We start from the raw sequence: 24138 nt of genomic DNA, 5'->3' as shown, positions 1-24138 counted from the left end.
GACATCCCGGTCTTGTATCCCTCCCAACCGGGAAATCCTTTGACAGCCGTCATTGACCTGGACATTGACCTGGACTTCTTTTCGGATTAGTCTATAACAGTTTAACCCATCTCAGATATTTAGGTCCAAATCCCATTTTCTCCAAGATTGCAAAGCGGAAAAGCAATCCCAGCGGCAGGATGCTCCTTTCGCAGTCTGCACTTTATACGTTTCTTATTCAATTCAATTCAATTCCACCGAGTTGACAGCCTATTTGACATCCAGCGATGCTATGACCATGGGCTCCCCTATGTCATTATAGCTTGCTAGTTTATTATGTAGGCGCCTTAAATTTAGTTTTGTCTACATGTGAGGCATAAAAACGGTCTGATCCGGGTATACAGACTCGAATATTACTGATTACAGCCTGATTGCCAAAACCTTAGCCAGCACCGTTATGTTGAGTAGAGAAACTGGACGGTATGAGACACATTTCCCTGCCTTAGGGATCAGTGTGATTGTTACAGCTTCTATGTCTGATGGAAGTGCTCGTAGTTGAAAGGCTTCTATGTATACTGCATGCAAGAGGCCTGCTACTTACCTTGACATTTTCTTAAGGAAAGCCATAGGAAGTCTTTTAGATCCCTGCATAATTCCTGAATGCAATTGTGCAAGTGCTTCTCTGACCTCTTCCATCCTGATGTCTTCCTCAAACCAAGTCACACTATGTGTAGTCAAGTATCATGAGGCCAATACCCAGCGAAATCTCCTATCTCATATGGCAATGTTGCTGACTGTGACTCATAGAAATGTTTAAAGTAATCACAATTTCCCAACCATGTATTTTCCCTACTTTATCTCTGGTTTTGTACAGCTGCTTCTGTTATACTAGGTAGGTTGTCTTGACCTCGTGTTTGGCGACTGCTCTGTATTCTTCCTTTTTAAGGCTTGTTTTCCTACTACCGCTCTCCATTGGGGCATTAACATAGCCTCTCTCCAATCTTATCAGATATTGCTCAAGCTCAGTGATATGTCTGTGTCTCTTCCTTCTATCTCCCAGTAGTGCATAATATTTGGCATCTTTGACTCTATGCATGGTCCCTAGTGAGGTAAAAAAGTAATCTTTTCTAGACAGCATGTCATGTGCCGCTGAACAGAAAGAATAGCTTCTGTCAGTCCGATGCATCGCTCTCTACACATATTCCAGACCTGAAACTTGGGAGGACCCTTCTAGTTTCTCCTTCAGAGTATAGTTAGCCCGTTTTGTGCTTAATCTGTCCAAATCTGTGGCACCTCTGTCAGTAATTATCCCAACTACTGTAGTCTTCTGTAGTCCTGGAGGCACGAAAGCATTAACCAGCATTATGGTTCCATCTTCGCTTGCAACTATACCATTTCAGCTTTGTATCTGGTGAGTGGTTTTATCTCCAATCCCCTTTTAATTAATTTAAGCCAACAATGATAGTCTTTGAGTCATTTGATGGTCCATATGTCTTGGGTATGTTAGATGGCTGGGATTACACTGACAGAAAGTGCTTCAATTGCATGTGTGACGAGGAATGTGCACGGGCTGAACTGTCCCAAGAAAATAAGTCAAGTTTTAGCACAACTCGACAGACACCACATCAAGGTTGCTCTCCTCGGGGAGACACATATTACTAAACACAATTAGATTAGGATCGGTGCGCACTCGGGGAGGTATCGCATGTTTTCTTCGTACTCATCCTACGCAAGAGGGGTGGCTATGCTCTGTCAAAAAAGGCACTCCCTTCACAGTGCTCAACTCAGCCATAGATGGCAACGGAAGGTGTGCCATTGTCCATGGCAAACTTCATGGAATGCACATCACATTAGTGAACATCTATGGGCCCAACATGAACAAACCAAAATTCTATAAGGAGCTGCTGAGGATATAGTGAGGGTGGCCAGAATCAGAAATAATATGGGGTGGACACCTCAATACACATTTAGATCCCTCCAAAGATAAATTGAGCCAGCAAAGAGGGCAGTCTTCTAGGGCTGCCAAATGTAATTATAGCGGGAATGGAGGAACTCGGGCTTGTGGACACGTGGAGAAAGAAGAATGTGGACACATTAGAAGGGACTTGCATGCCACTGCCCATGGAAGTTGGTCGAGGCTAGACTATTGGCTCCTCAGCGAAAAGGCCAATACATGGGTGTCCGACATAGCTAGGCTACCCAGAACTCTGTCAGACCAAAATCCAGTCAAGCTCACACTACATATCCCAACTATGATCGCCTGTCAGTTTACTTTGAGATTTAGAGCCGAGGCGCTGCTTGACACGATCAGAGAAGCTATACAGCCATACGTTACTCTCAACATGGGGACCGTTAATTAAGCAGCCACTTTCTGGGAGGCCTTTAAAGCCACAATCAGAGGGACTTGTATCAGTACAAATTCAGTCATATTAAGGGATATCAGGGGGCGGCTCTCGAGGATGGAGGCTGCGTTGAGACAGCTCGAACAAGATCAATAAACATCTCCGAACTCCGCTACACTGGCCAAAATTAAAGAACTGGTGGGAGAATATAATGAACTGGCGGCTGATGGGGGGAAGGACCTGTCAAGAAGACATTTGGCAAGAGCGTATCATGAGAGCAGTAGGCCAGGGCATAATCTTGATGTCAGGGTTAAGATGAGGCAGGAACATCACACTATTACTCAGATCACGGACGATATGGTGGATGATCACTATACACCACACACAATCACTGCCAGTTTCAGAAATTCTATGCTGATCTCGATACATCAAAGGGTGGGGCTGAATCAGAGGAATTTAATGAGCACTTAGCTGATATCGATCTTGTCTGACTGTCTAATGCGCAACAGGAGTACCTGTCTTGGCCGATGGAGGCAGAAGAAATCAAGGACATGATTCAGTCTCTTCCTATAAGGAATGTGCAGGGCCTAACGGACTCTCAAGCGAATTCTACGAGGCGTAGGCGGACGAGTTGGTGCCTCAATTGCTAACTATCTATGAAGAGTCCTATGAAAAAGGGCAACTTCCATCCACACTCAGAGAGGCCCTGATTATTGCCCTCTTTAAAAAGACAAACCCCCATCACGATGTGAGTCATACTGCCCAATTTATCTCATCACTATAGACACTAAAATTCTGGCAAAGATACTTGCCACTAGACTCCAACCTTTGCTCCCAACAATGGTTTTGCCAGATCAGTCCGGCTTTATACTGGAGAGATCTATTGTGCATAATGATCTTCACCTTGTTCCATATCCTAAATCCTGAAGTACCGGCGGTGGCAATCCTGATAGATGCAGCTAAGGCCTTTGATTCCATAGAGTGGGGTTATATGTTTCAAATATTAGAAAAAATGGGGCTCCCCATGTTCTTCTGCAGGTGGGTGAGACTCTTATCCACTCACCCAACAGCAAGGGTAAGGATGGGGTTCTGATGTCAGAACCTATAAAGATTCGCAGAGAGACAAGACAAGGGTGCCCTTTATCGCCACTTCTTTTTTCAATATTATTGAAACCTTGGCCTTCATTATCAGACAATGGCACAGGGAGTCCGCGCCCCGCTTCGCACTGAAACCGGTCAACGTCTTGCTGTATGCGGATGACATGGTACTGTACGTCAGGGAACAACAAAAGTACTTAGGGTCGATACTAAGGGAATACATCCACTTTGGGCATTTCTCGGGCCATAGTACAAATTGGGCCAAATCAATCGCTGTGCCTTTGACAGAATGCACGACACCGAACACACTAGAGTTTCCCCTTGAGTGGGCTATCGACCCTGTCAAGTATTTAGGCATAATGATAGATCGAAACCCAGATGTAGTGGTGCAAGAAAACTACAGCAGGGCATATTGTATCCTAGAGCATCAGGTAACAAGGTTGATTGGGCTGCAGCTCTCGCTAGCGGACAGAATTGCTTTCATTAAAATATTAGTACTCCCATGCTTTCTGTACCTTTTTAGTAATATACCCATTAGGCTTCCCAGTCAATTTAAAACAAATCTACGCTCACAATTTCTGAAACTGGTCTGGGGCAGTAAACAACCCCGGGTAAGCTACAATGCACTTACATTGGACTACAAAAAGGGCAGCTCTGTACCTGTACTATCTTTGTGCCCAGGCGCAATATCCCTACTATTGGTATAACCATCATGCATTCATTTGGCACGTAGCTGTGGAGGACAGGGAAGCACACCCAATTCCTCTGTGCAGCATCATAACACACTCTAAACGAAGTATGACAAAAAATGAGATTAACACTATTGATTGTACTATATCAGCCTGGCAGGGATAGGTAGCCTAAAGACAAAGCTTCCGATATATATCCTGCTGCTCCCTCTTGCACATCAAGCTGCACCTTCAGTCACAAAAGAAGCAGGGGCTGTGCGCTCCCTTAGGTTAGTGGGTATAGATAAAAGACTTGTTCCCGAATAGCACTTTCTTGACATCGGAGGAGCTGCAATATGCACAAAAAAAGACACCGCTATTTATGTTTACATATCGCAGACTAAGGGCTGCCGTAAAGGTACTTTACTACATCTACCCTGAAGAGCCACCGTCATTACAAGCACTGCAGACATTACTAGTGAGCCCAGCAAGACACAAATTAATCACTAAGCTATACCAAGCGGTAAGTGTGGAAAGTCTTCCGGGCATGGATAACAGCCTAGCCCGCTGTAATGACACACTTGAGGCCCAAATCACACAGAAGGAATAGGAACACAGTTGCCAGCTCACTGCCTTGACCTTGAAAGGCAATCTATGTATTATACATTTTAAATACTTACACCAAGTCTATTATACACCTGCCCGGTTACAGAAGTATGGCCTCAGAGATTCTGACGAATGCAAAAGGTGTGGCTCTCGAGGGGCAGATTTTATACACTTGGCAAGGTATTGTCAGAGAATACAGGGGTTCTGGGATGAGGTGGTATCTCAGCGGCGGATAATGACTAATAATGTATTACATTGTTGTCCAAAAGCATGCTTGCTGGGAATTATGCCTAATCTCAAAGGAGCAATTGGAAAATTTGTGTATAGTGCTATGCTTCTTGCCAAACGGAGGGTGGCGATGACTTGGGAAAGTAGGGTGGCTCCTCAGCCTGTTCAATGGGTGCAAGATATGGTATACTGTAAAGAAAATTTGGAACTATATATGGAGGAGTTACCACCGTCATCAAGGCCAAAAGACATTTTGGAGCCACTACTGGGCTATCTGAGAACACAAGTTTACCTTCATCAGACGACTAACATGTTTGAGCACTATTCCATGCAATTAGATCATGTATTGTAACTGAAATGTACCCCGGTCTTTTGTTGTGATGTGACCAAGTAATGTTATCAGCAAACCATGTATGATTGGTTGTTGTGACTTGTATGATGTCAAATAAGCCAATAATTAAAAAAATTAAAAATACTACAATACAAAATAAAATGTGCTCTCTCATTTTGTAGGATCTGCAGTTTGGCAGCATAAACAAATGTGTACTTAATGTTTAGCAGCCATAGTGTTCTCTTCATGGACATAAATGCCCCCGCTCTCTTTGCACGAGATTCGTGTAGCCTGGGAATAGGTTCACGTTGCTGCCATCTATTTGCCAGGGACTGTGATTGTGGGAGATTTGTAGTATGTTGTCTCAGTCTCTAAAGTTCCGAAGGTGCGCAATGATGGGACGCTGCAGCGCATTGAACTTAGATGGGGCCCCGGGCACTCTCTGGGTACGTTTCACTGAGAAGAACATAGATGGTTTGTTTTGCAAGAGGTTTTCATTTAGTAACTCCTCCAAAAACAATTCCATGTTTGATCCTTCCGTTCTTTCTGGAACACCAGTTAGACTTATGTTATTCCTCCGGGATCTGCCTTCCGCATATTCCAAATGATCTGTGAGAATTTTCAAATCTTTAGCTATTGTGGCACATTTCTGTACTGTTGGTCGAGTACTGGCGATTGCTGATGCGGTCTCTGTCACACGGTCTGCCAACTTCCTGTGATCTTCATGTAATGTCTTAACCTTTTGAGCAATCTACCTGAAGCCTGCATTGCCCCTCTGAAATAATGCATGCCGCTGCTCATTATGTTACTGGGAGCAGTAAATTAGCTCATATTTCACCTATCCTACTTATGCTTCAGTTGTTCCTCATTGAAGCAAGAGCCTTACACAAGACAGCATGCATCACAAAATTATACACTCAGCACTCCTTGCTACCTAACAAGATTTTCTTCACAGTGTAAAAACATTTGCCCTAGAGTCATCTGCTTTTTTAAAAGTGGGCACAGTGTCTAAATAGTTTGGACGCAGGTGGACTAGGGATTGGAATTCCCTTTCAACAGCCTTACACACTACTAAGTCCTTCGGATCGTTCAAGAAAGAATTTGAACTTCTACTTTTTCAAATATGTCTCCACTTTGGCCTTAACTAACTGCTCTCATTAGTTTTAGTTTTCTGTCATTCAAAACTTTTTTGTCACTCCAGCCCATTCTATTGCTTCCCCTTTCAGGGACTTTGCCTCTGTTTCCTGCCTGCCCTTTCTCCTGGCCTGAAGTGGAAGTTTCCAAACACACTCTCGCTTCAACTACTTAAATGGATGCGTCTTACTTCTATGATAAAATTAGATGGTTCAAAGACTGCTTCATTTACAAACTAATGTTTATAGCGCCTGCCTCTTGGAAATATATATTCACTGATTAACATGCCTTCTCTTACTTAATGCATTTTTATTTTGCCAGTAAAATACACTGCTTTGTACAAATCTATGTTTTATCTATGGCTACTTTGTACTATGGCTAGTATGTACATTTTTGTAAAGTATTGTAATACCCTGTTGCTATATTTACATTTGGATGTTACTAGCTCCTGTTGCCTGGAAAATTAGATGTTCCTTATATTATTTCCACTCCCCTGTTCAATCTGTATTTTGGTATGAGTTTGTTTTAATTTGTGCTGTATCTTTTGATGTTCTGAACTATTTCCTTTAACTATTTAAATTCAGTTTGTTTCTATTGTAAAGAGCTCTGATACCCTCAGGCTATATTCACGCTACATAAAATGTCATTATTAATAGAGGTTTGGCCGCTATCTTGCTCTTTATACCCTCTCCACTTTATGCTCTTTCCCTCCCTCAATCCCCCTTCTAAACGTCCTTTCTCCTCTTAACTCGCCCCACTTATCTCCCCTTTTCATCCCTTTAGAACCATGTCACCTCATGTTTCAGCCATCTCTCCCGTATCTTCAGACAGTGGGTCTGGGGACCTTTTCCTCTTTCTTTAAACCCCCTTCAATCCTACCTTTCTTATCAACCTTTCTTTAGTTTAAACCTTTGCACACCAGTATTTGGTTTCTAGACCCTTATTAAACACCTGAACACAAGTATCACTCAAGAAAAAGGGCAGTGACTTCAAATGTATGCAACAATTTTACTTGGAGAGCTAGAAATATATCTCTGCAATCTTCAATAGTTGTCTTTAGTTGGTTAATCTTAAGCAGCATGTCAGTAATAGAGTGTAGGGAAGTGAATGGTTGATGGAGTTGAACCTAAGCTATCAGCTATGTACTGCTGTACCTTAGAAATGCTGTGTGTGAGGTATGACACCTTGAACCAGGGATATGTTTGGACTGTAAACAAATATAAAGCAAGAAGAATGGAAGGGACATTATCTCATCTGACAACCTGCATTACATGCTGGACTAAAATATTACACACATTCGCCAGAGGCCATTACCATAACCAAGAACAGACGAATTAACTATAAGAAAAGAGAATTATCTTCACAACTTTCAGACTGGTAAACAAAGCAATTCATTGACTTCCAAATTACCTGTGGGCTCAACACAGGATCAGGATCTGTATCATAAGTCCTATCCCTCTCACAGGGTTCTGATCTGTAATCTGCATGATGGACGAGCCCTAGGCAAATCCATTCAGGATACAGATCAATCCAATAACTAAAATTTGTGTTTAAAATTGTATGCAAGTTGACCATATGGAGCAAAATTTGAATCCAGCCAAACTATGTGAATGAATAATATCAACCAGAGGGAAACATTCATATTATTAAGGAAAACAGGAGACAATGACTATAGAACAACCTACAATATATGAACTAGAATTAGACTGGAAATCATGTGTCCTTTGTTATCATTATATATGATGGCAACTTCTCCATTAATACGTTGAACACGTTGCAGCATTGCCCGATAGTCAATGTTGTTACAAAATCATTACAATGGCACCATCAACATCTGTCCTCTACAGCTGAGAGGAAGGGGATTTAGGCCATTTATGTAGGTGTATGTCTGCCTGAAAGAAGTCTAAAGAAGTGCAGAAATTACAATGCAATACAAAGACTTCTTTGAAACAATGAGCCAAACTTTCAGAGGGAGTAATATTCTAAATAGGGAAGTACAGCAAACAGAAATACAAATTGAAAAAGGCGGAGTGCTTATAAATGTAACTGTATCATCTCTAAAGACATTTAATGGTGAAGCACACATTAAACAGTATGAAGGGCAAGAAAATGGAACCTAACGGCATAAGCTAAGTCAGAAACAGGATCACTAATGAAAGCAAAGCGAAATTGACATGACCAGAAGCATTGACTTGGGGGCCTCTCATAAAGACCACGAAATACCATGATAATGACGCTAATTCTAGAACACAAAATATTATGTTGAGGAGGCTTGGATAGAAAAAGACAGGCTTACCATTTTCTGTGATGGATAGGAGGCACATCAAACGCAAACTTTCTACTGGAGACACCTGAGATGTGACAGGGAACAGTAAGTATTTTATATACTATAGCTGGCACATGTCTAGCTATACATGCATCATAGTCTAGCCCAGAAATCAACAACTCAAGTTTAGCAGGGTTTAAACTATGTAAATCCAAGAAAATAACCTTAGTAGCAGGTTCTGCATCTCCTCCTTTACAACTTGTGATTGAAGCTGCTCAGCGATCAACATATTAAGATCCACTCTCAAATATGCCATAGAATTAAATCTGAAAGAAGTCAACTGCATGTCCCTATGTAAAACAGGACCCACTCCCACCAGTGCAAGGATACATTTGCAGCACAGCATAGGCCAGCAGTGCTGTCAAGAGTTTCTTGAACGATGGTAAGCAATATAATTTCCTATTATTCTTTTGGCCTCATTTTTGTGACATATTTTCCAGACAGAAAAACTGGAAATTACTGCATATTAGTTCTACTTCAAAGCTGCTGCTCTGTTGACTGCCAAGCCACGAACCCAGTGGAATGTTACTCAGATGCTGGACTCATTTTGTGTGAATTACAGACAATCACCACTGTTGTTTCAGGACATAAACCTTTTACTGGACCCCAAACTGAAAAAGTACCCTCCTTTGGTACCGAAGAGTTGCGAACTTGAGCAGACTATGGCTTACTCACATAGGTAGTGTGAGGTTACAAACTCAGAACTCAATAAGCATCAAACAGCAGTGAATAAATCACTGGCCAGCAAACACTTTGGTGCGTAAAAACCCCCCACATATTATTACTCACACATCTAGAAATACGGAGTATAATCAACAGTGGGTATTTGCTACTGCTCTTAGTACCCACAGTAGCTTTAGGGACAGTCAATGGCAGCAAAGTCAACACCTTGCTGCTCTACGAAGGGAAATCTCTGTAGCTCTAGTGGGGACTCTTCTAGCTTAATTCACTCACAGTCCAAGGAGAGCATTCGCTCATCTGGTACGTCTATGTCCAGCCAACTATGTGTAGGTGTTTGTGAGCAGGACATGCATACAAGTGTCGCTGCCAGAAGGAGCACGCTGCCCCAATCATCTGGAGCCAGCATAGCCCAGCAAGCGGAGGTGATACTGTCTCTGCCCCTGGCCAGCTGATATGTTGCACCCTTGGATTGAGATCACCGCACCTGCCAATTCTGATTGGTAGGTGGGGCGGTCAGTGGCAGTACCAGTGGTTAGGAGGCTGTGTAAGTGTTGCAGTGAATGCAGTTCAATGGCTTGACTTCTTCCTCTGGTTCAGTCCCAAGCAAGATAGGTGCCCACATGGGTTCCAATAGGGATGTTGTCACGCTGTTCCAATTTCTTCAAGGCATTTTTAAGTTTTCTCTTGTACTTCCACTGTAACAGAGGTCGGATGCGTCTAACACCTGGATACTTCTTTGTGCTAGACAGTTGACTTTAAAACTCACTTTATTGAGTTCCCCTCTGGACCATTTGGTTCAGGTCACCTGTTCTGGGGAATCTTCCAGGACCTTGATTATCACCCATGTCACAGAGGTATAGGTTTCTCCCAATGTCACAGTGGTTGCATCATGTTGTCTTTACCTGGGCTCATTCACAGCGTCTTCCTCATGCAAGGGCACCTCGAACACCCCTCCTGAGCACTATGCTTGAAGCAGTCTCCAGGAAGTCTCTTCTGGCAAGCTTGTCAGTTTTCCCCAAGTCACTAGACCATAATCTGGAATGGGGAGTTAGCTGTTGTGTCTCCTAACGACGGCACTCAAGGGTGTCTCCCAGTCTCGAACGGTGTTGGACCCCAAGCTTTTGGTGAGGGCATCTTCGCACACTGACTGGACGTTCTGGACCCATCTCTATACGCATGCTGCAAACAGACTTTGTGTATTTCATCATCAGGTTCAGGTTGAATGTGCTAAGGAAACTTCCAGGACTTCGAGCCTTACCCATAGCAGTGCAGGTTTCTACTGATGTCACTACGGTGGCATTGTGTCATCTGGCTTAGGCCCATTCACAGCAGCATCTTCCTCATGCAAAGGCAACTCCAGCACCCCTCTTAAGCACCTGGTTAGCTCTTTCCTTGAAATAGGATCAAGTTAGCCTCTTCTGGTGGACTTGGCAAATTTTCCCAGATTACTGATCCAAAATCCAGAAAGGTGAGCTACCCCAAACCTTTGTCACTCGTGGGAATCTCCTTGTCTTCACTGGTGTGCGAATCCAGCATTCAAATCCAGACATCTTGGCACAATTACTGGAAGTTATGCCTCATCTTTTTACACTGGGTGCAGGCATATTTTGTGTACTCCAGCAGTTCTGTGACCAGTTACAGGAAGTTCTGCTTTCTTGCTATATCCATGCAACCTGGTCCGGTCATGGGCTTTGTCCACAGTGTGAGCAGAAAGGTGATTCGAAACTAGGAGAACCTTTCTGGAGACACCCAAAAACAACGCAAAAATAAAATGTAGGCTGCCCACTCAACCTGCGTGTAACAATAAGTTGTTTTTATAGATCAAATGATTTGAATGGACTAATTGTTACATTGGACTGAAGTATCAAATAACTTTTTTGTTGGAATTTGGAACTTGTAACCCTTTGAACTTCACTTGCATTTGAGAACATTGGGGGAAAGGAAGATGGCAGATTGACTCCGCCACTGAAGGACGTACGGCCGCTCTCCTCTGAGGCCTCCAGTTGCCCGCAGCCACAATGCTCTCCTTCCACTTAGCACCCGCTGGAACTTAAAGACTCGTATTTCAACCCAACGGCATCAGCTACTGTTTCTGTTTCTTTGGGAAAAAACTAAAAGCTAAAGAAGAAAGCTGCATCTGACAAGCGTGGAGAATCACGACGCGCGCACTTAGGACCCGGCCTCTCCGGACCCCGCCCGCTCTTGGTCTCTGGTGGTTGGTCGGGCGGACGGCCCAATCGGCGTCCGGCCGACCCATTTCCGCTCTGGCGATATCACGTGACCCGAGGGTCAGGGGGTGGAGTCTCTGGGCCTATTTAGGGTCAACTCTCTTTGACTGGGGTCTCTGTTCCCGCTATCACTTCTGGATTCCTGACTGCTCACACCGGCTCCTGGCCATTCTCGAGATCCAGGCCGGCTTTCCGAAATTCTGGAAGCAGAAGGACTGAGCATCGTTCGTATGTATAGGCGTTCTTGTATAGCGCTATCACTGTCACCCAACGGGCATCCTGGCGCTTAGACTAAGATGACACAGAACATGATTATACCAGCTACCACTCTGTTACATTGCTCTGGGGAACAAATAGGTCTTTAACGCTTTTTTGAAGCTGGCTAGCTCTTCCAGGCCCCTTAGGCCTAACGGCAAGGAGTTCCACAGCCGTGCTGCGGCGATCCTGAAGGACCGTCCTCCCATCCGAGATCTTAAGAACTTAGGTACTACCACCAGGTGAGCCGAGGCTGACCGCAGTGTTCTTGATGGGAGATACCATGAGAAAAGTTCTTGCAAAGGGGCCGGGCCTTGATTGTGTAACGCTTTAAAAACCAGACATAGAGCCTTGAAGTCCACCCGTTGAGAAACAGGGAGCCAGTGGAGGTCTCTGAGTGCCTTAGTGGAGGAATCCGAGCGTCGTCGCGCCAGTGCCAGTTTGGCAGCGAAGTTCTGTATACGTTGGAGATTTCCTAATACAGTGATCGGGGCTCCCAGCAGCAATGCGTTGCAGTAGTCGAGACGACTTAATATTATGCTCCGCACTACCTCTGGTCTTGCCTGTATTGGAAGCAGGGGTAAGATCTTTCTCAGAGAACCAAGTAGCGCCATACATGTGGCCAACGTTTTGTTTACCGTTGTGTCCAGCTGTAGATCCGAGCTGAACATAACCCCCAGGTTCCGGACCAAATCAGCAGGCAGACTGGTGCCCTGGAAGTCAGGGGGCCAGAAATCCTGTGGAAGGGGTCTAGAGATCCGGTCCATGGAGCAGTGCAATACTTCAGTTTTTGAACTGTTGATATGGAGGGAATTATTACCCAACCATTCTGCCGTAGTACACATGCACCGATGGAAGACCTCCTGTGATACCCCTCCCTTACCCTCAAATGAAAAGATGAGCTGGGTATCGTCGGCGTAGTTGGTAACTGTTATACCAAACGATCTGATCAACCCAATCAAGGGGCGTAGATACATATTGAAGAGGATAGGGCTAATGGCTGAGCCCTGGGGCACTCCTTGCCCAACCCTCTTGATGTTCGATCGAAAGGGTGGCAGAGCGACTACCTGCTGCCTTTGGTCGAGATATGACATCAGCCATTCAAGGGCCAAGCCCGACACCCCAGCCTCTCTCAGTCTCCTGATCAGGGTTGCATGGTTGACCGTATCGAACGCGTGTAGCCAGGTAAGGGGTCGAGTGCCTCGTGGGCAGCCGTGAGTCACGGTGGGTGCAGAGAAGGGATTGGAGTGTTGCTGCCTTACGGGGCTTACGGCTGTGTGCGAGGGTCTTCGTGGTGCGGGCTCCTGCCGGGCGGCGTGAACGGTGCTTAGGGGTGTGGGAACAGGGAACTCAGGGCGCGTTAGGTGCTATAGCGAGGCAGTGTGAAGCACGCGATAGTTAGCATGGCTCCAAAAAAGGGTGGACAAAAGCGTAAGGACTCTGAACCTGAATTAGCGCAGATTATGAAATTGTTGCTAAAAAAGTTGAGCAAGGAGACCCCCGATAGCGGGGACGAGAGTGATTCTTCCCGGGGGAAGCAGCCCGAAGCAGTAGAGCGGCCGCGCAGGGGGATGCGACCGAAGGCTGCTTATCCGCCGTTGAAGAAGAAGGCCAAGGCGCAGCCAAAAAGGAAAGGGACGAAGAGTAGGCCTAGCCCTGCCGGGGGGAAACAGGACGAGGGATCAGTAGGTCCCGTCCCCACTCCTCCTTTAGATGCAGAGCGGGTTCTTCCTTCTAATCCTGAACCAGGAGTGGTCACACCAGTAGACCCAGTGGGGTCAGTTTTGTCTGAGATTAGGGAGGCACTGAGGGCATTGGCTCCGGGAGACGTGGTACCATTAGTCACGGTCCCTCCGGCACCACTCCCACCGCAACCGGTGGCCGCAGTGGCAGCCGCTGGCGATCCGTTCGACAGCTTGCTGGCATCAGTTTCCACTCTAGTGGGCCAATTATCAGCTCCGGAAAGGATATTAGAGAGAGGGAGCGCTGGGGCGGCAGCACCGTGGGTGACCCCGCAGGTCACAGAACAGGGCGCGTTGCAGGATATTCAGAGGCAGTTGGCGCTGTTAGTCGAGTCGCGCAGAGCATCGCCCAGCGTAGCGATTGGAGCACAGCCCCCCGCGACAGCGATAGCGGTGCCACCTACAGGAGGTAAGCCTGTTGACACTACGCCAAGGAGCAGCGAGGTGGGAACTAGTCAGGGGAACGTGTTGTCCCAGTCAGGGATGTTAGCTACGCATGTTAGTACGGAAATGCGAGAGAAGATTTGGAGAGGTGCCTACGTAGATATATTCTCCCTTATCAGGCCGAAGAGGCGAGAAGAGGATTACAAGGACAGGGATGGGAAGGATCATTCCTTCCGGGATCGGAGACCTAGGATAGAAGAGACGATAACCAATTGGTTGTTCGGCTTTCACGTCTATGTTACGGTGTTGTTGGAGAAAAGGCCAGAGTTGGCGATTCCGCTGGTTTTTTATACTAATAAGATTGTAAAGGCGCACACCACTCAGGGCGGTTTTGCCTGGCTGACATACGATAGGGAGTTTCGCTGGGCGAAGGAAGAAAACCCCTCCATTTGTTGGGATCAGGTTGAAGTCAATGCTTGGTTAGAGAGCGTAAGCAATAGGGAGCACCCGGCTAGGCAGCCCTTTCGGACTTCCCAGGGAGGGCCGGGCGAGAAGAAAGGTACATGCAGGGCGTTCAATGGTAAAGGGTGCACGTGGCCCCCAGGGCAGTGCAAGTTCAAGCACGCATGTGCCTACTGCGGTCACCAGTCCCATCCTGAGTCAAAGTGCAATAAGAAATCCAAAGAACGGGGGGGGCAACGCCCCTAAGGATATCAAGCCTTCCCAAGTCTAATCTGCCTACTCCTGTTGACATTGAGAAATTGATCTTTTGGTTGGGCAGGTATCCGGATAGGGCAGCTGCCAGGATGTTGTTTGAGGGTTTTTCCAGCGGTTTTCGTATACCAGCATCGCATGTCCCTCCTATTACTCAGTGTAGGAACCAAGTTTCAGCAAGAACCCATCCCTCAGTGGTGGCCACAAAGGTAGAGAAAGAGCGGGCCTTAGGCCGAGTAGCAGGCCCGTTCCCGGCTCCTCCCTGGGAGAACTTTGTCTGCTCCCCTTTGGGAGTGGTGCCCAAAAAGGAGCCGGGACAGTTCAGAATGATCCATAACTTATCCGCACCGAAAGGTGCATCGGTAAACGATGCCATCGACCCGGCAGTTTGCTCAGTGACCTACTCATCCTTTGATGCCGCTGTTCAGAAAGTGAGGGAGCTAGGCCGAGGGGCGTTACTGGCAAAAACCGACATTGAGTCAGCATTCCGCTTGTTACCGGTACACCCTGAGGATTACCATTTGTTAGGCTTTCAGGTCCAACAGCAATTTTACTACGACAGATGTATGCCTATGGGTTGTGCGGTCTCCTGCAAATACTTTGAGACCTTTAGCTCCATGCTGCAATGGGTGTTTTCGCAAAAGTCAGGATGTACGGATGTGGTGCATTACGTAGATGATTTCATGGTAATGGGTCCCGCATCGTCGGATGCCTGCGCCTTGACCCTAAGCCAGCTGGTGGCGATGTTAAAGGAATTTGGGGTGCCGCTGGCACCGAGCAAGACAGTCGGCCCTGACACATGCATGTCCTTCCTGGGCATTGAAATTGACACAGTAGTGGGGGAATGTAGATTGCCAATGGATAAAGTAAAAGCCTTTTCCCAAGCCATTGAGGTAGCATTGGCGTGTCCTAAGGTGACGTTGCACCAGTTACAAGTGCTTGTGGGGCAGCTAAACTTTGCTTTGCGGATCATTCCCATGGGACGCCCTTTCTCGAGGTCTATAGCCAGAGCGATGGTGGGTCTTACCCAGAAGCATCACCGGGTGAGGTTAAAAGCAGGGGTGAAGGAGGACCCCAAGGTGTGGTGGGATTTCCTGGCAGATTTCAACGGGCGGGTAGTGTGGCCCGCGCCGCCGGTGTCCAGTAAGGAGCTAGGATTGTACACCAATTCAGCTGGTAGTGTTGGTTTTGGGGCGATCTTGGGCCCCTCCTGGTGTGGGGCGGTCTGGCCAGCGGAGTGGCAAGTAGCAGGCTTGACTAAGAATTTAGCCTTTTTAAAACTCTTTCCCATCTGGGTTGCGGTTACGGTGTGGGCAGAGCGCTTCAGGGACAGGGTTGTGACCTTCTGGTCGGATAACATGGCAGTGGTTCAGGTTATCAATCGGCAGGGGGCGACTTGCCCACACGTGCTGAGGTTGCTGAAGTTGTTGGTGTTGGCATGCTTGAAATTGAATTAGACTTTTAAAGCTGCGCATATACCTGGTGTTGATAACCATGCTGCTGACGCTTTGTCTCGTTCCAAGTTGCAGGACTTCCGGAGGTTCCACCCGCAGGCGGAAGAGCGCATGACGACGTTCCCTACGTCACTGTGGAAATTTGGAGCCCCGCTTTAGCGGGGCTGGTAGGTGCCGCTCTGAGTGATCGCACCAAACGCGCATATCAGTCGCAGTTTAATGTTTACAAAGCATTTGTTGAAAACTCGGGTGGGGAGAGGGTCTTCTCAACTGAAACGATGTACGCCTTTTTACAGGTTCTGCAGGATCAGGGCAAAACAGTGTCCTATGCTAGGGCTTCCCTGGGGGCGATAGGCTTCTTTGCTAAACTGGCGGGGGAGCGGGATCCTGGGGCTTCATTCTTGATCAGGAAGGCCTTAGCGGGATGGGCCCGACTAGACGGGACACGGCGGGACTGTCGTAGGCCTTTGGATCTCCCGACCCTGATCGATATTTTGGGGGCACTGTCTGTTATTTGCCTGTCTCCATTCGAAGGAATCATGCTGGGGACGGCCTTCTGCCTGGCCTTTTACGGGGCCTTCAGCCTAGGTGAGATTGTAGGGGCTTCCAGAGTAGACCACGGGGGGGGCCTGCAGCTCAAGGATATCTCCATTTCCCCGGGGGGCCTAGTAGTGCGGTTGAGACGGTCCAAAACAGACCAAACAGAAAAGGGGGCCAACATCCAGTTGCGGCCTGCCCCAGGGATAGCTGCCTGCCCCGTAACCCGTATGCAGGCGTACCTAGCCCGACGCCCAGCAGGGGGGGGGTCGGCTCTTTTCGTCCACAAAAACGGGGATTGCCTGTCTCAATACCAATTTAAGGCAGGCTTTGGGTTGGCCCTGGGGAACCTGGGACTGGGAGCAGCGGGCTATTCTTCTCATTCCTTTAGGATTGGCGCCGCAACTTTAGCGGCAGGAGCGGGTCTGCCTCCCATCATGGTGAAAGGTGTAGGTCGCTGGACCTCTGATTGCTACAAACAATATGTAAGGCCTGAATTATTGTAATGCATATGTGTGCAGTGTCTAACGGTTCCATCTCTCTCCTTTTGATTAGTATGCCCGCTTCCGTGGTATGGGTAATCGGGCACTCGTTCGTGCGTCGCGCGGCGTTGCGCGTGCAGCGAAGAGAGGTGGTGAAACCGGCCGCATTGGGCGAGACCGAATTCGTATGGCATGGCGTTGGAGGGATGCGGATCCGACACTTGAGGCGGATCGTCGAGGAGCTCAGGGCACGAGAGCATAAATCGCCGGTTTGGATTATCCTGCATTTGGGAGGCAACGACATGGTCGACAGGGGGCGCTTGGCTGTCAAGGAAGCCCTACTAGCCGAGTTTGCCTGGCTGGGACATGTGTTCCCATCAACGAAACTAGTCTGGTCTGGCTTGTTATCGCACAGGGCATGGGGCCCAGGAGTGCGTCCTAGATCTTTGAACGTCTCGGTGAGGCGATTGAACGGCGAACTAGCAAGGTTGTGCTCAGTGAAGGGCCGTGCATTTGTCGGACTATGGAACTGATACGTTTATCCAAGAACTCTGGTCATTTATTCTGAACGTAGGTGGGGAGGGTGTCAGACCTTTGGGCCTTGGCCACCCTTGTGGCGGAGAAGAGACCTGCGATCAGTAAATAGTGGCTAAACAAGATGGATGGGAGCCCGCTTGCCGGGCTCCATAGGCCAACTCTGAGGGGGAATATGGCAAGCTCTCCACTGGGAGGAAGTGACCACCGGCTGGGGAGGCTAGGGCGACAGATTTCGAGCCTCCCGGGCGACCCTGGGCAGCCTGGTGGTCGAGAGGTGGGCCCCGGTAATGGAGGACAAGGATAGAAGGGCGTGACCCACCACTCTAAGGGGCAGGTGCACGGCACTTGTCGTAGGATACCCAGTTGCGAGATGGGAACCAGATGGTGTTCCTCCCTTAGGGTTGGCAAGGTGATGGAGCTGATATGCTCATGGAGCTGATATGCTCAAAATGTAGTTATGTTATAACTTGTGATTTTGATATGCATGTTATTGCTAGTCATGTTTATACAATATGTGAATAAACATGGCCTTTTTAACCCCACCTGAATCTCTGGTGATTTCAAATGTGGGGATCTTGCATGTCTAGGGTAGTTGGGCGGCGGGGGCATATCTGGAGGGTACGGGTCCTATGACAAGCGTGGAGAATCACGACGCGCGCACTTAGGACCCGGCCTCTCCGGACCCCGCCCGCTCTTGGTCTCTGGTGGTTGGTCCGGCGGACGGCCCAATCGGCGTCCGGCCGACCCATTTCCACTCTGGCGATATCGCGTGACCCGAGGGTCAGAAGGTGGAGTCTCTGGGCCTATTTAGGGACAACTCTCTGTGACTGGGGTCTCTGTTCCCGCTATCACTCCTGGATACCTGACTGCTCACGCCGGCTCCTGGCCATTCTCGAGATCCAGGCCGGCTTTCCGAAATTCCCACCCACCCGTCCCTTAGATTAATGGTTTGAGGGGCGTTCTGCGGAGAAGAGACCTGCGATCAGTAAATAGTGGCTAAACAAGATGGATGGGAGCCCGCTTGCCGGGCTCCATAGGCCAGCTCTGAGGGGGGATATGGCAAGCTCTTCACTGGGAGGAAGTGACCACCGGCTGGGGAGGCTAGGGCGACAGATTTCGAGCCTCCCGGGCGACCCTGGGCAGCCTGGTGGTCGAGAGGTAGGCCCCGGTAATGGCGGACAAGGATAGAAGGGCGGGACCCACCACTCTAAGGGGCAGGTGCATGGCACTTGGCGTAGGATACCCAGTTGCGAGATGCGAACCAGATGGTGTTCCTCCCTTAGGGTTGGGAAGGTGATGGAGCTGATATGCTCATGGAGCTGATATGCTCAAAATGTAGTTATGTTATAACTTGTGATTTTGATATGCATGTTATTGCTTGTCATGTTTATACAATGTGTGAATAAACATGGCCTTTTTAACCCCACCTGAATCTCTGGTGATTTCAAATGTGGGGATCTTGCATGTCTAGGGTAGTTGGGCGGCGGGGGCATATCTGGAGGGTACGGGTCCTATCGCGTGGGCTTCGGCGGCCGCAGGCATAGCGCTGCAGCGGCGGTCTCTGTCCTCGCCACCTGTCCCTGCCTCGGCTTCAGCGTTCTGACGGCGTGGGGTGGGGCCGTCCCTAAGGTCACTGAGGCAAATCCACTCTACTATTCAGCTGCCAGCCACAGCCGCAGTGCTCTCTCTTCCATCTACCGCCCGGCAGTGCTCAAAGCAATCTATCCTGACGCCAGCACCCGGTGGGGTCAAAGATAAGTGATTCATCCCTACGGTGTCCGCGATTGACTTTTGTTGGTGGGAATCTATAAAAGGAACTTGGCAACTGCTACTGACTCCTGGGGGAAAGAGGAAAGAAAAGATCTTGGCACCGGATATATTTCCAATTTCAGTGTGGGCTGTAGCCGCAGTCCTAGCATAGCATAGCTTTAGTGCTACGGCGGCAGTCATCTTCTTCCTGACTTTGCATCCTACTCATGACGGAAGTGCCGGCTCACCCACACCAGCTGTGTGATCCGCTCCGCCCGCATAGCGAGGTGGCTTGCAGTCGGGGGGCCTATTCAAACATCGGCGCGGTTTGTGCTGTTGGAGCCTTTTGCATTAAGGTGTGGCAGTGGAGTGGTAAACAAGCGTTGAGACAGCGCTATACTGACTCTGGGGTCTGTATCTCAGCTGAACGAAAGACTGAGAGTGAAGCAAGGAGCGATGGCCCCACCACGGTCAACGCGTTGAGGGTGCATAGAGGTACAGGTAGAGAGCGGGGGTCTCCGCACGGCAGTTGAAGGTGTTGAAGGTAAGTTGGGTTCTGAAGATGATTTTCCTGTAAACAACGCTGCAATGCCTGAGAGGGCCCCAATAGCCAACAGTATATCAAGTTGTCAAAAGGATCCTCAGGTGGGGAAGCCCATTCCTAAGCTACTACACTCAGGTAGAGCTACAGCTCTCTCCGGTCCTGCGGATCCGAATCTGCTGTTCCCCTTGCCCAGATGGATGAAGTTTTTAATGCTGCAGTTAATGAGGGCTGAGGGAGTTTGGAGGTCTCTAATGGCATTACGAGAGTGGATGTTTCTCCTGTCTCTCCTGGGGGAGTTTGCTCGGCGGACCGGTGCCCTGTTGAACCCCTTTCCTCCTATTCTCTACTCTAGGCCGGTGGAGAAGAGACCGGAACAATTTCTTCTGTCGTGGCAGTCTCCCTCAAACCGAGGGCCCAAATAATGAAGGCTCTGTGTATCATCAAAATGGATCAGCACAGGAGATTAGCCCTGGTACCACTGGCAACTGCCCAACAGACTGTATTGTGATGGGGCTGGACGTAGCAAGGAGCAGGCAAACGAGACTGTGGAAATAGGAAGGGGTTTGTGCTCGGATTCTCCTACTGACTCTTCCTCACTTGGTCTGGGTAGTGCTAATGTCAGCTCAGCGAGTAATACTCCAGAGGGGCGTAAAACTCATAAAGAAATAGGTCAGAGTGGGAAAGGTGGTAGAGGCCGTGGGGGGACTGGCAAGAGGGCTCAGATTACCGACACACTCTGTCGACTGAAGGGCGCATCAAGCTCCTCTAAGGCCGCTCCAGGAGTTAGCCTGTTACGTAAATGGGTGTCATCTAAGGGGAAGTACGACCCATTGTTTCTAGACTCTCTATAGTAGGGTCACAGGGTGACACTATGGCTCCTACTCCTTTGAAAGGTCGCTCAGCCTCTCTGACTACCATGGCCTGTGTTACTTCTGCAGTTCAACAATGTACTAGCAATCCCACGGTTATTGATATCTGCTCACATAATATAGAATTTGCAAAAACTTCAGACACAGTTACTGAGCATGGTCACGGTCAAAATACTGCTGATAGGGCGACTTTCTATTCAAAGGGGCCAATACCTTCTGGACCTAACACTGCACTTGCAGTGTGTGGATCTCCTTCCTCCCCTCATGGTTCTTTGGGCTCCGAAGAGGTGGGAACAGGCCGCAATGTAGTACAGAACCACTCGGATGGAAGAAAGGGAGAGGGCGAGGAGCCTTCACTCGCTAGTATTATGCAGGCCTTGAATGTTCAGAGAGCAGAAGCACAAGCCTACTACCAACAGGCAAGGGTCGACTGCATTGAAATCAAAAAGGCACTATCTGAGGTTACTACCAAAGTCTACCACTTAACTGCTGAGGTCTCTAAACTCCAGGAGCGGGTCGCAGGCGTGGAGGAAGTCAGTACTCATACGGTCAAGGTGGTTACCGCACAGGAGTCTCAGCTTGCTTCTATGCAACCTAAAATTGCCGATCTTGAAAATCACCAACGGCGTCATAACCTGAGGATATTTGGGGTATCAGAAGGCTCTGATCCTCGGGCATTTGTCCTGGACCTGCTACAGAAAGCTTTTCCGGACCTGGACGACTGGGACATGGACACGCAGGTCCAAAGAGGACATCGTCTTCCACTATTTCTGCCATCTAACTCGCAAGCCAGAAAGAATTATTCTAGGCCTATTTTGGTATTTTTGGGAAACTTCCTGTGTAGTCAGGCTATTTTTTTAGGGCCCGGCCAATGGCTCCTGTTCAAGTGGATTTTAGGTCAATCTTTGTGAGATCTGATTTGTGCAAGTCATCTATGGATAAGAGATGGCAGCTTCGTCAGCTCATGGATTCATTTGTCTGTTTGTTCTCAGGTCTTCTTGCAGGAGCCTGCCCGGCTCAAAGTTATTAGGGATGGTCACTCATACTTCTTCTCAAGTGAACAAGAGGCTAAAAAAGCATACTAATGTAACATCCTGGCTTAATCTGTTTTGTGTTTTTTGGCATGGGGAAGTATTAAATGCCATTGGATTGTAATTTTGATATAGTTAAAGATTATCTTTTCTTTACTTTCAGTAATAGACTCTTGGGGGGGTGCGGTGGGAGGGGGCGGCGGTGTTTGGATTGGCTGGGGGCCTTCGCGGAAGGGGCGGTGGTGGTGTCTTTCATTTGCTGTCGGTCATGACAGCCGTAAGGGGGGTGATTCTTTTTCTAAGAAACAGGGTGGGGGGACGGGGTGGTCAGAGGGGGTTGGGAGGAAGGTGGGGGTTAAGTAGTCACAGCCTTTTTAAAGTAGCACAGAAAATGTTTGTAAATAGTAATGAGCATCTGTTGGGTGGGAAAATATGTAGGTGGTTAGAGCAAGAGCAGTATTCGGTTTTTCAGAACCTTGGTAATGTCTAGAGTCAAATTTATGAGTTAGAACGTCTGTGGGCTAAACATGATTAGTAAAAGGCTACTGGTTGCAGAAGAGCTTAAAGGATACAAGCCCCAAATAGTTGGACTGGCTGAAACACATCTGGCCTATAAAGATAAAAGTTACTTAAAACAACTAGGCTATGATCTGATCATTTGTACTTCACAGACCGCATCTATAAGGGGGTCACTCTACTGAAAGATAAATATTCCAAAATAACTGTACTGCGAACCCTTGCTGATAGTCGGGGTAGGTGGGCAATTGTGCACATTTTGATATTTGGACATCAGGTTATGTATGGTTTATGGCCCTAATGCTGACTGTCCTGAAGTTTTTCTTACCTTAATTCTGAACCTTTAGAGTGGACGGGCTACCTTATTATAATGGGGGACTTCAATTGCATTTTAGATAATAAAATCGATACCACAAACACGCATGCTAGGGCTAGAATGGGCCAGGTAAGGGCTGCTATTCGAGATTTATTGCATATTCACCAATTGGATGATGCCTGGCGGACACTGTTTCCTACAACACCAGGGTTCACTTATTTCTCTTACCCGCACAAACAGTACTCTAGGATCGACATGATTTTTACTAATTATGGACTATTGGCTAATGCATCAATGGTAATATGCCCAAAGATAACCTCGGATCACAATCCCATCATGCTCAATATAACTCTTGGATCATCCAGACAATATCAAACAAGGGAATTCTCGTTTCCTCGGCACTTGCTGGGTAATTTGGATTTTGTTATTTATATGCCAGAGGTCTTTAAGGAATATATTCTGAATAATCTTCACACTTCATCCCTCGCTCTGGTTTGGGATTGTTTAAAAGCATGTGTGAGAGGGGCCACTCTCCAGTATGTAGTTAAGCAGAAAAGGCTAATGAACATAGGCAATATATTGAGCTAGAACAGCAACACGCCCGCGCAATAGCGTCAAGGGATAGGGGTGAACAACAGATATATGCCCAGATTATTAATGTTAAAGCGAAACTTCATAGAAGGCTAAAAGATAAAGCTGCCAATAATTTTCTCAAGCTTAGAACAAAGCAGTAGGAGTACGGAGAGAGGGTGGGAAGGATACTGGTCTACCAACTTGCAGATCAGCGGGCTAATTCTCACATTAAGAAAATTAAAGGAGTGGATTGTGTCACCTATACAAAGTTCGAAGATATAGTCGAGCAGTTTAGGATCTTCTATGCTAGCCTATATAAGGAAGCTGGAACCTTTAATCAACATATGGCTAGGCTTTATCTACAAAAGAGTGCTCTACATTATTTGGATGTGTCTTACACTACGGGCTTAGAAAGTAACGCTGACCTCGAGGAATTGAAGTTAGCTATCGGGGCTCTGCCTAGTGGGAAGGCAGTGGGAGAGGATTCCATACCGCTGGAGTTTTACAAAACCTTTAGAGAAGTCTTGGCGCCAGTTCTTCTTGAGCTGATAATGATATACTGCAACTCCCCCTTCATGGAATAGAACCAATATTGTGGTTTTCCCTAAAAAGGGCAAACCTGTGGAGGACCTTGGGTCATATCGACCGATTTCTCTTATTAATGCAGATGCCAACATTTTTTCGAAGCTTCTCGCCTAGCCCCACTTGTTCATCAATGGTTTCAGAAGAACAACATGGTTTCATTCCAGGTAGGGACACAGTAGCACATATAAACACGGCATTCGCAGCTTTAGATGTTACAGGTCATTTGGGT

At 47.6% G+C, this 24138-nt stretch overlaps 1 protein-coding gene across 2 annotated transcripts in view; it reads right to left on the bottom strand.

Moving 5' to 3' along the window:
• VPS33B (VPS33B late endosome and lysosome associated) overlaps positions 1-24138 on the bottom strand; it is a 792141-nt gene that overhangs the window by 237737 nt on the left and 530266 nt on the right. For both annotated transcript variants that reach the window (XM_086958170.1, XM_086958171.1), the window contains exon 17: positions 8683-8737. In XM_086958170.1, coding sequence (XP_086814296.1) covers positions 8683-8737 — 55 coding nt within the window. The remainder of the gene's footprint in view (positions 1-8682; positions 8738-24138) is intronic.

Source organism: Lissotriton vulgaris, chromosome 2_1 (assembly GCF_964263255.1).
Source record: "Lissotriton vulgaris chromosome 2_1, aLisVul1.2, whole genome shotgun sequence".
NCBI lineage: Eukaryota > Metazoa > Chordata > Amphibia > Caudata > Salamandridae > Lissotriton > Lissotriton vulgaris.
Note: the sequence above shows the minus strand (reverse complement) of the source record. Positions and strands in the feature narration are given on the sequence as shown.